Here is a 12,215-nt window from a genome sequence, read left to right as displayed (position 1 = left end):
AAGAGTGGAGAGCACACCCGTCACACAACAGGATATTGTTGCTACACAGCCAATTCATAAATCCTGTGGAAACTGGATTTCCGAGGACAGGGAACTTGAGTAAATGCGTGCTGCAACAGCAAGTCACCCGAGGCCCAGACTGCAGGTGAGGAAGTTTAAGGAGGAGAAAGATGGCAAAACTTCTGGAAAAAGTTCTTGATGTCAGAGTGACTTCCAAACCATGACAGACAGGTATGAGTCTAATGTGATGGAAAAGGAGGGAGGACAGAAATATAATGTCCTTTTTGGAGGATGTTGCAAGGACTCCTCAGTTCAACTCGCCTTTGATAATTCCCACAGGCTAACGTGAGTGAGAGTGAGAGAGGATGATGGGTGGAAGACACAGGAAAAAAAGAGACAGTCGGGTAAAAAGAGACCTCTTTGGGCATTTTCTCTTCTCTCCAATCATTCCGACTCTGCTCCCTCCACCCAGGCCTCTGACTCCTTTTCTCTTCCTCTAAGAAGGATGACAAAATGGGATGATTGTGAAGGGGCGCCTGGTTTCCCTGGTAACAATGATGAGGGCATTGCATGGTAAATCCAATTTCCCATGGCACTCTATGACTCATTTGAAGTGAACGTGTGTGAGTTAGTGTGTGCGTTCAACGCACTTCATGTGTCTGACAGAGGACAACCATAATGCACTATACTCTAGCCCACCTTGCACATACTCATGCATGTAGACACACACACTTAAAGACACACACAGGCTCACACGTCTTTTCTAGGTCTCTGCAATTTCTTAACAACCAAGAGCTGTTCATACTTGAAGAAACAACAACAAACTGGAGATCACAGAGTGAATCTTGATGCTACTTTCCTACAAGAAGTCACAGTACAGGAAAGTCGTAATCACACCAATGATACAAGCAGGTAAAACCTAAATTATCCAAATCTTGGACCTGAGAATGAGTAAAATGAATTAAACTGAGAGCTACTGCATAAAACATGTGCAATCAGTGTGAACTGCTGATTGAAATACCTCATGAATACCTGAAGTTAGAGGTATTTAACCAGAAAATTAGTCTGTGCAAACAAGAGAGCATCATAATGTATGAACTTGCAGATGAGTCCTGAATTTCAAATCATTGTAATTCAAATTTCCCAGTTTCTTAGCAGCATCCACAGATTATTTAGGTGAACACCACCTGGACAAACATGCAGCCTGTAATTGTTTGAATATACTGCCTGGTTTAGTATGCAGTAGGAAGCATGGTGAGGTGAAAGAAAACAGCAAAAAGTAAAGCCCAAAGTAAAGCTGCAAGAGAACAACTGGTAGATACTTACTGTAAGCATATCGATATCTTTTCATCTTTATATGGTTGTATGTCCTGACTCTGTGGTACATTATGTTAAAGAATAACCCAGCGGACGCCTCCTTGTCAGTGTGAAGCCTACAACTCCTTTTGTGCTGTCACAAATTTCTATTTTTGTGCTCTCTCCCTGTCTCTCCCTGTCGCTATTGTATTTTGTCTTTCTCTGTTCCACAATTGGATCCTTTTCTCTCGCTCATTTACTCTTTGCCTTTCTGTCTCTGTCCTAGAGTGCACAGAGGGCATCAGACAATGGCAGCAATACAGCCGCAGCACACCAGCTGGGCAGACTGGCACCACAGAGATGGCAGTGCCCACGTTGTCAGGGTACACCTGGAGGGAAGAGATAACAGGCAGTTGAAGCACTCAACCAAATGAATCAGCAGACCACAGCCTTATCTGTTCTTGTCTCTGACCATCAGTATCAAATGTACATGGTACACAAGACAGTATGGAGGATGATCTCACTAAAACAACTGTTGTAGCTGCAAACTGCTTTTTAATGTTTAGATCTGGTATTCATAGGATGGAGCTGTTTCAGGAGGTGTAATTGACTGTTTGCTAAATCCCATCCATCAATCCAATGCTCAAGCTGTGTGCATGGACCTGTAGTAAAAGTGATATTTGGCATTTAAAGAGTTTGGAGGATGATGTCTTTTTTATTAGCCTTTCCAAAACCAAAAACATAACAGCATACGTGTGAACGTTAAATATGTTAAAAACAGCCACGTGCAAGACAAGCACATTCACTGTGTAGTATTTCCCCACTGTGTGGAAGCCGGTTCTGGATGCTATTACAGTTTAGGCTAACGTTAGTGACTCTATCCTACTTTTTATTAGATTTGGGGGAGGTTTACACTCTAGCAACCCTACCCAAGGTTGATTAGATAGTATTACATTTGCCAAACACATAGGTTCATCATCCTAAAAACCTTTTCTCTTAACTTTAAAAGCGAAAAATACGAACAAGTAAGCTGAAAAGCTGGGTTATGAGGGTTATGTAGATTCAATTTTTCCTTATTATACTTATAGTATTAGGTCTAACTAGATCTAACACTACACTGTGCAATACAAAACCAATGCTGTTTCTTTATTTAAATGTCTTATAAATCGATTATCAATGAGTTGATGCTGACGTTCTGGCTGGAACATGCACCTTTAGCTTCAGTATTTTAGCAAGATATCATGGATTTAGCCATCAAGTTCATATTTGAGACCCCTTTTATAAACTTCTCATAAAAGGGGCCTTAATAGACAGCTGGAAACATCAAAAAGTCAGCCGGAGACAGTGTTTTCAACCAACTCATAAAACATTTGCTTAATGAGCTAGCTAGCTACAGCTGATAAAATCAGCTAGCGACAGTTGTCATTTCACCCGGCAAAATTGACGGTTGTCGGCTAGATTTGAGAAGCCTGCTTTTGGCTACCTCTTCCTGAAATTGAAAACCTATTGTTTGACAAATTATTTAGAGGTGAATCTGCCACCATTATCACCATTATTATTGTAAACTACCTGTGCTGTGAAACAGGCAAACAGTCAATTAGAACACGAGACCAAATGGAAAATGTGCTTGTGTTTAAAACTCGTTTATGAAAAGTACCATCATTTACATGCTACAGCCATCAAATCACCTTGTCATGACTGAGCAGATTTGTGACAGTTAATATTTCCCCACAGCCCAAAGCAGTTCATTAGATATTGCATAATCTAGTACTATTTTTGACAGGGAAACATTTTCCTGTTGGGGAGCTCCAGAAGCCAGATGAGGAGGGTTGCAGCAGGGTGGGGCAACAGGTTGACAAGAGCTCTGAAAACCACAGTTTCCTCTCCCACGCCACCCAGTTCATCACCATGTCCTCCAGCATACATTACAGCCAACACCTGCTGGCTACAGAAAGGGGAAGTCAACTTTCAAAACTAAAAAACACAGGCAATTGATGCAATGTACTGTAGATGGGTAGTATTACCCACGTTATGACCTTCACTGTTATTGTTGGAGCTGTGAAACTCATGGCGTGACACGGTGTATCCATGTTGCACTATTCCTGTGGTCAACAGGTATGTACACACTTACAATCAAACATCTGGATTCAAAACATAAAATGAGCAGGCAGAGGTGGGATGCCTTTATAGATTTAAACAAATTCTACCAAGCGAACAGGAAGGGAGGATATCACAACACAGCTTCTGAGAAGTAGGGTGTGGACATGGAAGGAAGGTTGTGCAATAGTGTGTAAAATAACATTAAGTGCCTATTGCAGCTGTATTTCTCTGAGAGTACAACATAGTGCACATGTGCCACAGTAGCCATAAAGGGTGTCACAGATTTATTCAGAGTCGGAGGATGACAGAACTGGTAACTGTGAAAGTGTTACACATGTAGCCATTCTGCCCCAATGGCCAGAGGGACAGGGGGGCAGTGGGAGCTGGGCTGGAAACTGTAGTGACAGCTCATCATCGCGCATGAGGGCATCTAAAAAATGTATGTGTGTATGTAAGTGTGTTTTCACCATGTCTAGCTTTGCATCAGGTCACTCCAGAATGATGACATCTGCCATGACTACACATCTGTCCTCCTCCCTGGAGTATGAGAATGTACTAGTTACACCAACCACATATGACCTACATACATCTACATTTTTGTCAATTTGTTCCTGAGACTGGATTTATTGTATTTAAACACCATCTAAAGTATTTCAGATATTCCATGCAAATCCTTACATGAAATAATGATGCATCACGCTTAGATAAAAATAACAAAGAAATATATACTGTGTGTTATATGCTGACAATAGTGTGCTTTGTTACTAAGGCTGGGTATCATTTAACATTTTTTAAAACCGGTTCTAATACGATACGATTCGATTCAGATTCCAAAATGATACTTTTAAAAATGTACCTCATATTGATGAATATAAGCATGTTTTTCTACAAAGCCCATTTTGCTATTTAAAGGGGCACCCCCGCAATTTTGTATTGCTCGTCCATAACTTTGGGAAGTTGCAAGAGACAGAGTAAAAAAAAGAATGGTCAAAATCAAAGCAGCAGAGGTGGAGATATCCTGACTTTTACTCCAAAGTATGTGTCAAGCTCCAAAAACACTGGATCCTACATTTCCCATAATGCAACCAATAGCTTCCTTTCATTAAACACTCCCTTCCTGGTAAATGCCATCATGATTTCAAACTCCACACAGGCTTTCTCTTAAAAATTTGTGGTCTCCTAGCTCAAGCTGAGATAACCCTTATGACATCATCAGGGTTATTTTGTCAGATTTTAGAAAACTCATCCAGAGCCACTGATGAAATTATACAACTGTTTACTTAGGTTGAGTAGTGCTCCCAATGATGAATTAACTGACCTTTGACAAAATTAACCAAACTTCTCAAATGCATCAGTGTTTTATTTTGTCTCAACACAAAGCAGCCATAAAAGCAACCTTATTTTGATGAAATACAGTTTTAAATGAGTAAAAGGAGGACTCAAATGAAGACATTTTGATCATCAAAGAATAAGTAAACAAGACTAATCTGAACAAGCATACAATGCCAGATTTCAGTATGTGACCATTTTTGAGACTCGATGCCAAGGACACGGTTTGGTTGGTACTCAGAAAGGTTTGACACCCAGCCCTATTGGTCACAGCAAATATATTTTAATTTTGTTAAAAGAAATAGATTTTAGCTGAGAGACACAGACAGAGACTCTCCCACAGCATTGGAGAGTCGAATCAAGGCCTTCTTTCCGGTTCATCAGCATTTGAATGTTTCTTCTCATCTGTGAAGCCAGCATGGGTTTAACTAAGGCAAGCATCTCGCTCTCTTGCACACAAGAACACACACACACACACGCACACACACAATTATATATTATGTTAGTCTGGCATCCTTCTGAGGGGAATGGACACTCAATAAAGCCACATCCTGGCCACCATGAAAACCCAGGAGTTCTACAGAGAAGCACAAAGACGAAACTGGCAACCCAGTGACATGGGAACCATGAGCTCATGAGCTAGTGTTGCCATATACTCAGAGTATGCCAAATCTTCCAGCCTTGGCCTTGAGACACTGAAACTTGCATATAGTTTGATCAGTCAGCCTTATGCTATTCAGCAAGACCTTGTTTGTGTCACAATGAGTGAAACGAAGAGGTGGTGGGAGGCGTTTTTTTTTGTTGTCTATGCAGTGTGTTTAGTGTCTGATAGCAACATGTCTGAAGACCTGACAGAAACTGAATGTCGATCTGGCAAGTACACAATAAATCCTGAGACAAGAATCTGGACACACATTGAAAAGAAGAGGAGACAGAGCCAACGGATATTGAGAAAAGAAAGAGGACGGTGGATCAAGTTCTTTTATGTAATAAAAATGTTGTGACATGGACTTTTCCTCTAACTAATTCATCCTGCTATGCTTCAGATCGACTTCATGTATTTGTTTTTTGTTTTTTTATGGCAGTCCAAGTATATTGTTCTGCTGCAGTGGGATATTAAAATAAATGCCTCCGAGAAAAATGAAAAAACAGCCTCATCTGCTGCTATGTAACTGCATTCATCACAGCATATTTTTGAGCATTTTTCTTGTATTGACTGTGTTGTGTTTTTAAATTATACAGTCGCTTTCAAAGTGTTTTTTTTTTTCAAACATTGTACCTTGTGGGTCACCATGAACAAGGCTTATGGAAAGCCAGAAGACAAGGTCAACCTGAACTTTTCTTAAATTACCTCTGGATTGTGACAACAACAACGACTACGACGACAACAACAACAACATGCTACTTCATCGATTCTATTTGCTTTTTCCATTATACAGAGAGGTCAGAGGTCAGGCATGGCTATAGCTGCACCGGAGGCTGGCTGGTATTCAGTGTCTTGCTCAATGGTTTTTCAGCAGTGTGGGTGTTGTCTGTTAGAAGGCTTGATTCTGAACACTCCCAACATTAAGTGCATTTCCAACCACCTGTTTGTATGCTCGTTTTGTGTGGAAACACTGGAAATTAAAACTAAAAAAAGTCAATAAATCGGAAAAAAGTTTTATGCTTGGCTGAGATGGAAGTTGGTGGATTGATAAAAACAAAAGGCAACAAACTGCAGTGGAAACAGACTTGATGCAAATGCATCATGACAACATATATGAAGCGTGTGACTTAAACGTCATTCAAGCTGCTCGGAAGAAAACATTTGATGTGTGTGGACCGATGAGAGGAGACTGTAATGTTCCACAAATTAATATGAAATAAACATAAATTCCATATAGTAATTATAAGTCATTGTTATGTTTATAGCTTATTTCTGCTGCCCCCAAAAGTGTTATTGTAGCTTTAAAGACTTAGTTCACAATAACTACAAAAACTAAACATATTTTCTCTTAGCTTTGGTCAGAGGTATCGCGCCATGAGGATAGTTTTGGTTTTATTTGGCCAGCTGTCTTATCTGTCTCAGAGATTTCTTAAGGTTTAACTGCTGTTAGAACCATAAATGAAATTCCATTCACCTTCACATTATTGGGATAATGGCAGAAATCTCAGAGACAGATATCTCAAAACCTGAGCAGAATAAAACTCTGCATGGCTAGATACACCACAGGTATGTCAGAATTTTTATTTTATTTGGATGAACAGACAATTCAACACTTTTTTTTACTAGTATATTTTTGATAGATATAGTATAATATAATGACACCAGGAGTACATTCTACATGTCTGAATTTATAAGCATCATGATCAAGGACTGAAAATAGTGGCATATATGGACCTGCTGTCAAACACAAATGGAAATCAAAGCTACAGCAGAAATAAACAAGTACAACATGTGCCCTTCTTCTTTGGGAAATACAGGCTGTGTTTTATTTTGTTCTCTCCTCCCTCTGTCTCTCACTCTCCCCTTGTCTTTCTCTCTTTCCATTAGTCTTTCTCTCTGTGTTCATAAGCAGCCCACGCAGCAGCCCTGCTTGTTGACTTTATTGTGTGAAAATTACAGAGAAAGGGCCAACACGATTCCACACTCACATGCGCCCTGAAAGCTGGTGAATTTAATTCTTTTCAAGGTGAGAGAGGGAAGAAACATCCAAGAGAGAAAGAAGAGAAAGAGAGAAAAAAGAAGTGTGTGAGAGAAATAAAGGAAAGGAGAAGAAAGAGGGGAAGAAAGTATAAGCGAGCAGTGAGAGAGACAAAGAGAATCACTTCCAGCTACAGCTGACAACTGTAAAATGAGCCGAGGTAATATGTAATCTCCTCTGATGTAGTTTTACATCCCAGTGCCGCCTCCTGCATCAGTGGCAGCAGAGGCTACAGGAGTGAGGAGGCGCGTTGCTATGGAGTGGGAAGATTTTCAGAGTGAGCACCATTACAAATCTAGTTGGAGAGAGGAGAGGAGGATAATGAAGATCTGCAGGGAAGGGGGAGGGGAGAAATAGGGGACGGTGGGAGAGAGGGAGGTCACAGGGCACGAGGATGATAAGTGAGAAGAGAGGAGAGAGGCTGAAGGAGAGATGAGAAGAAAGAAAGCAATAAAGCAAATGCAACAAGGGCAGAGGTGAGGGACACAGGGTTGCAGAAAAGAGGGGAGATGACAACAACAGAAATAAAGGAGAAGAAAAATGTGCATGAGTCAGGCAGGTCATAGAAACAGAATCATACAATCTGGTAAAGTGTTTCGTTTTAATCCCCTTCATTATGGCTTCAGCTCTATTTAAAGAAAAAAATCGAATGACAGATAATGAGCAAGAGATAGTTTTGACAGGTTTTGCGAATCTCGTCACAGAAAACTTCTGTATTATTCACAAAATCAGTCGGGTGATCCTTTGAGTAGCTCTTTGCCTGTAGCGTGGTGCCAGAAACAGGAAGAATAAATTGCAATCTTGAAGAGGAAGAGAGTCATTTTCATCACATTACACACACTACAACACTATTAAAAGGAGAAGAAGTGCAAGCTTGGTGTTGCTTCACTTCCTTCTGAGCTAAGCAGAGGAACATGTGTCCTGTATGTTTGTGGTGCACTGAAATGAAGACAGTATCCAGCATTCAGTCATTATATTATTAAACTGTGGAGGCCCCCTTCTGGTGACAACTGGGAACACAATGGTTTAGTCAGGATGGAAACAGACACAATAACACATTGCAATGCAACATCATGGGCATGGTGGCCAAGTGGTAAGGCGTAGGTCTCGTAAACCAAAGATCATGAGTTCAATCCCCATCCATGCCTTTAAAATGCTATAAATTTCTATCTGTTTGGAAGACTAAAAGGCCCAGGTGAAGTCATATGCATTGTAAGTTTAGACTGTAGACCAAACAGGTTGAAAGCAGCAATTTGTAGAACAGCAGTAATGTACTTGATATGACTTTAAAACTAATACACAATATGATTGAATTTATGATTTCTTCACTACAATTCCAGACTGTAAAGAAGAAAAATATGTTTAAGTCTAGCTTTCATTCACAGTTAAGAACAGTCTGAAACAACTTACATTTCTCACACGCATACACAAACGTGGAGGACTTTGGGGTTCACGGTCTTGCTTAAGGACGCTTGGACTTGCTAATGATTGAACCACCATCCCTGCTCTTAAAGGTCCAGTATGTACCATTTAGGAGGAGCTATTGGCAGAAATGGAATATAATATTTACAAGTAAGTTAACATATAATCACCTGAAAATGAAAATCATTGTGTTTTCATTACCTTAGAATACGCCTTTTATCTACAAAGGGAGTGGGTCCTCTTCCACAGAGATCACCATGTTTCTACAGTAGCCCAGAATGGACAAACCAATCACTGGCTCTAGATTGGGCCTTTTGCGTTTTTCGCGAGTTTTGCGGTCACCATAGTTTCTCCTATACGCTTGGAAGGGGAGGGTGAGGCGAGCGGTATTCAAATGGTTGCAAACTGCAATTTCAATGCTAGATGCCACTAAATGTTCCACACTGGACCTTTAAGCTACAGACGCTCAAGAAAAAAAATCTCACACTCACCATTACATTCATTGGGCAGAAGCTTTTGTTAACTTAATAACTTATATATTCTTCCATACACATACATCAGGAGCAATTTGGAGTTCAGTGTTCAGTGTCACAATGTTAAACCCTGAGACTTTATTTGATTCAAATCTGTTTCTTTTGCCTCATGTTATTGTCCAGTTGTGTCATATAACCACAGTTTTTTTGTGTTAGAATTTTATTTTTTTCTAACTTATCTACTGCTTCCACAACAAAACTAGACCACCATAGTACACAAAGTCCTGTAGGCAATAACAAAGCACAAGTAGGCTGTCAAAGTGAGTCACCTCTGAAAAAATACTTGCAGATATGAATAACCCACTGAATTTAAGTGGTTGCCAAGGCTACTGAAACTTACCAAACATGTGAGATTAAATGTATTCAACAATACATGCACAAGTCAGCAGAATAATTCAAAATGAATTGAAACTTCAGACACGTGAGTGAGAAAACACTGATATGTTTGGAAGCATCAGCAGATTGTCAGTTAACTTACAGAGTGAATATTCAACACTTTTAATCAAGAAACGCAGCAACTTTAAATCCAGAATAAATGGCCTTTGTGGAAAATAAAAAAAAGACTCATTCAGGTTTAATCAACATATAAGATAGGAGGCAATCAACTTTATTGATCCTGCAAGACAGACAGTGGAATGATCACCATGAAAACAAAATATGGAACAATAAAAACACTCCAGCCTGGACAACCTGCAGTTTGTCTTCACAGGCACAACAACAAGGCTTTATGAAGGACAGTAAACTATCATGCTCATGCTGTGCACCAAAGATAAGATAGGCACCCAGAGGAACATTAATGTTTCTGGTCAAAGTGATTAGGCAACCATTGACAGGATGACTTTTAACTGTACCTTTTTTCAACTTCCTGTTTAACTACTATTTTAGCCTCAATTTGACAGTCAGAAAGCTGATGAAAGCCTACAGCGTTATTTTTATCAAAAGTTTGGTGGTAATGCTGTTATTGACTGAGCAGTTCATATCAAAGCTTTAATAAGTGTTTGTTCAGAAGTGCTATGAAAATATAAAATGCAATTATTATACGTTCAAGGCCTTTACTCTGTGGTGACTGCTGGTAAAACCCTACAACCTTTACTCTCTTATTAATAAATACTGAGAGAATCAGCAGTGGACAGAGCCACTAGGACATAATCAATGACCTTCTACCCCAGTGCTTCCTCTTTGAAGCGTTGGCTTCCAAGCGATGCTGCTGCTGACAGTCAGATTGGAAAGAGCTGGATGGGAACAAGTTTTCTACTAGCGAAAGGAAACAAGTGCAAGAGAATCAATGAGATTATCACACACTTGTGCCAATGTAAGTCTTCCTAGATTTGTAATAGCTTAAGGATGTTGTTGTGAGATGTTTTAGGCCTTGGTAGCTTAATGTTTAATAATTAGTTTGGTGCCTCATGTCTATGTAATGGTTACTACACACATGTAACTGCAAGAAATTTGCTTAAGTTACTAGATAATAGAACATATTTGTATGTGAATGTAAACTGCAACTGAACATTTCCATTTCTGCTCTCAGTGCTCAAAGCTTTGCCAGCCACTGGAAGCATTTTAACAAAATTCAAACAAGAGCACCTGTTTTGTTTAACAGGCAAAAACTTTCTGCATCAATTGGTGCCTCAGTTTGAATTGCGTTCACAAGCAAAAGCCTAAAGTGAATTCAGGAGTTTATTCTAAGATATTTTACAGGAAACGGGGAGAAAATGTTTAATAACGCATCATTCAGAGCAACTGAACATCTCAGTGCTACTTGTTACTTTTCAATTTCATCTGATTTTTTACATAATTTCTAGACAAATAACAATGTGTATTAGTGCATTAGTAAATTATCAGAACCCAACTGTGAAAGTGTAATGGGTTTCAGTGCCTTCATTAAACAACACTGATCAAATGTCATCCAGACTAATTGAATTCTAATGCAGGACATGCTCTCCTAAAAGTATCAGCAGTCTTTTCCCTGTAATAACCACTCAAGGTGATCAACGGCCGCTCCACACCGACTCACCTGCCCCCAGGCTGAAACAACCTAATGTTGAACATGCAATTAATGTAAAAAAAAAAAGTCCATCACACACACACACACTCTCTAGAAAAACAGCCATACACAAAGCTTTTATGCTTTGTGAAGAAAACATTTTATTGATCCCCTGGGAGAAAACTGAATACTTTTGTGTGCAGAGAAACACAATTTTCTCTCTCACTCTCCTCATCCCTGCTTCAAACATATCCTCGTAAAATAGCGCCGACAGGATGTGGGATAAGGATAAAACTGCACTTTGCTCAAGACAGAAGTTGTAGCTACTAAATCCTTTCAGCTCAGCAACATTCAGACAACAGCAGCCAGTGTACACTGAATCGATCTACACTCCTAATGTACCATGGTGGCATGCACTTAGCACTACACACATGTTCTCCCTGTGCGCATGTACCCACAGTTATTATTTTTAGTTAATATTTGTCAGTCAGCAAAAATCTTTAAAAACAAATTACAGTTTTTTTTCCCAGGACAGCAACACCAGATCCAAACAATACTCCACTAGACCCACTTGGCACGGCCGCATGTGTGCTGTAATCCATTCTCCCTACAATCTAATCCTTCTCAATCAACACAGATGCTATTTCAATTAAACATTCACTGATTAAGTCTGATCAAATAGACTGCAGTGTCGACTGACCAGCATCTCTGTTTGTGTGCGAGCCAAAACTTGTTGCTGATGGGATTTTAGGATTTGAGGTTGGTGTACGGATGGGTCCAGATTTTATGATTAATGCAGACAGAAGCTATTAGAGTTTATGTTAAATAACATATAGCCCAGTGTATAATTTTACTCCAAAACTGAGA

The 12,215-nt window shown here is 39.7% G+C and overlaps 1 protein-coding gene and 1 non-coding gene across 2 annotated transcripts in view; one reads left to right on the top strand and one right to left on the bottom strand.

Annotated features, from left to right (window-relative positions):
• ripor2 (RHO family interacting cell polarization regulator 2) overlaps positions 1-1,366 on the bottom strand; it is a 68,712-nt gene extending 67,346 nt beyond the window's left edge. Inside the window, exon 1 of the mRNA XM_044170737.1 lies at positions 1,327-1,366. Coding sequence (XP_044026672.1) covers positions 1,327-1,351 — 25 coding nt within the window. The 5' untranslated portion in view covers positions 1,352-1,366. The remainder of the gene's footprint in view (positions 1-1,326) is intronic.
• Positions 1,367-8,485: 7,119 nt separating this feature from the next.
• trnat-cgu lies at positions 8,486-8,557 on the top strand. The gene has a single exon. It is a non-coding gene; the product is annotated as a tRNA-Thr (tRNA).
• The last annotated feature ends 3,658 nt before the right edge of the window (positions 8,558-12,215 follow it).

Source organism: Siniperca chuatsi, linkage group LG17, assembly GCF_020085105.1.
Source record: "Siniperca chuatsi isolate FFG_IHB_CAS linkage group LG17, ASM2008510v1, whole genome shotgun sequence".
NCBI classification, from domain to species: Eukaryota; Metazoa; Chordata; class Actinopteri; order Centrarchiformes; family Sinipercidae; genus Siniperca; species Siniperca chuatsi.
This window is presented reverse-complemented; position numbering and strand designations above follow the sequence as displayed.